Here is a 1,655-nt window from a genome sequence, read left to right on the forward strand (position 1 = left end):
TTGTCTATATGAATTAAAATTTTATAATAATATTTATAAATTATTTATAAATATATATATATATATATATATATATATATATATATATATATTTATATAATATTTAAAAAATTAATTTATCAAAAATAATATATAATTACATATTAATAACATTTATAAAAATTATTTAATATAAAAAATAATTATAAATAATAATAAACGTAATATAAAATATTTATAAATTATTTATAAAATAAATTAAATTAATAATTTATATTATAAATAATTACATAATAGAAATATTTTATTAATAAGAAGCTATCATGATATACTACAAATAAATATTTCTATAATTCCATAAAAAAAATATAGAAATAATATAAATATAATAAAAAAAAGTTTCCTCAAAACTAATATAAAATATCAAAAACACCAGTACCAACTTAAGGAACTCTTCCTACAACAATTGAAGATGAAGGAGTTGATAAATTATCAACTTCATTATTAGTTGCTGCATTTGTTAAGAATTTAATGCAAGTTTCAAATGACATTTTTAAGAAAGGACTGATATTTTCTTCCATCCAAGTTCTATTCATAGCTTTTAATTTACCTCCAAAAGTTAAATAATCAGCAATTAGATATAAATGCCTATAATCAACTACAACACCATATACACCAAAAACAGTCACAATTTCTTTGACTATAGCATTTCTAGCAGCTTCAATCTATTTTTTTATATATATATATATAAATATGTATTTGTATATTTATATATATTTTACTCCATAGCTTAAATTTATAGCAGCGATATCATTAGAATCTATAGTATCAGCATTGAAATGTTCCATTTTCCATATTGATTTAAAGTTTACTCCTTATACTTAAACTTAATATGTGATTTAATCTTTGGTTTCTTTTTTTAATAGAGCAGCGTTTTATATATTCTTTATTTCATATACTAAAGTTTTTTTAAGTATTTTTTCTACAAGACTATTTTATTTTTATATTATTTTTTTATTAATTTTTACTTTGCCATTAGTAATTTTTTAGAATCTAAAGGTAATTTTATTTTAAAAGTAAGTAATTATCCTTATATATCATGACCCTATATATATAAAAATATATATATAAATATATATATATATATATATATATATATATATATATATATATATATATATATATATATATCATAATTTAATATTGTTATTTACATTATAATAGGGAGAAGCTTTAAATAAATCAGAACGATTCTATTATTGTTTATTAACTTATTATTATTAATAAGAATTATTTAATTTCTATATTAAACATTTCTTATTATTCGGAGAATTGACATATTATTAAACTTTTGTATCTTCTTCATTTTCTGTAAAAGCATTATAAAACTCAGTTTCAGTCTCTTCGTATTTATTCAACTTTTCACCATCAGAAATATAATCAGTTTTTTCATTTTCAGTCATTAAAGCGTCTGTATCGATTCCGCAACTAGCTGATTATGAATAATCTATAAAAAAATGAAGTATAGATAAATATAAATAAATATAAATAAAAATAAATAAAAATAAATATAAATAAATATTAATAATATATAAAATATAAATAAATATAAATATATATATATTTATATATATTTATATATATTTTTTTTTTATTATAATAATATACTTTATCTC

At 16.2% G+C, this 1,655-nt stretch overlaps 1 protein-coding gene across 1 annotated transcript in view, besides 10 other annotated features; it reads right to left on the reverse strand. All coding sequences in view use genetic code 6, as the record gives it.

The window, feature by feature from the left end:
- The first annotated feature begins 20 nt into the window (after positions 1-20).
- Positions 21-106: a microsatellite.
- Positions 46-103: a microsatellite.
- Positions 75-188: a microsatellite.
- A 16-nt stretch (positions 189-204) lies between these two features.
- Positions 205-235: a microsatellite.
- A 148-nt stretch (positions 236-383) lies between these two features.
- IMG5_034860 (hypothetical protein) overlaps positions 384-1,655 on the reverse strand; it is a gene marked incomplete at both ends in the record, with an annotated part of 6,116 nt that continues 4,844 nt past the window's right edge. The window contains 5 exons of the mRNA XM_004039030.1: positions 384-704; positions 762-969; positions 1,008-1,084; positions 1,194-1,486; positions 1,648-1,655. The exon at positions 1,648-1,655 is cut by the window's right edge and continues 72 nt beyond it. Coding sequence (XP_004039078.1) covers positions 384-704; positions 762-969; positions 1,008-1,084; positions 1,194-1,486; positions 1,648-1,655 — 907 coding nt within the window. The remainder of the gene's footprint in view (positions 705-761; positions 970-1,007; positions 1,085-1,193; positions 1,487-1,647) is intronic.
- Positions 1,086-1,170: a microsatellite.
- Positions 1,503-1,600: a microsatellite.
- Positions 1,508-1,596: a microsatellite.
- Positions 1,508-1,602: a microsatellite.
- Positions 1,567-1,623: a microsatellite.
- Positions 1,595-1,625: a microsatellite.

Source organism: Ichthyophthirius multifiliis (genome assembly GCF_000220395.1).
Source record: "Ichthyophthirius multifiliis unplaced genomic scaffold scaff_1120509249812, whole genome shotgun sequence".
In the NCBI taxonomy this organism is placed as follows: domain Eukaryota; phylum Ciliophora; class Oligohymenophorea; order Hymenostomatida; genus Ichthyophthirius; species Ichthyophthirius multifiliis.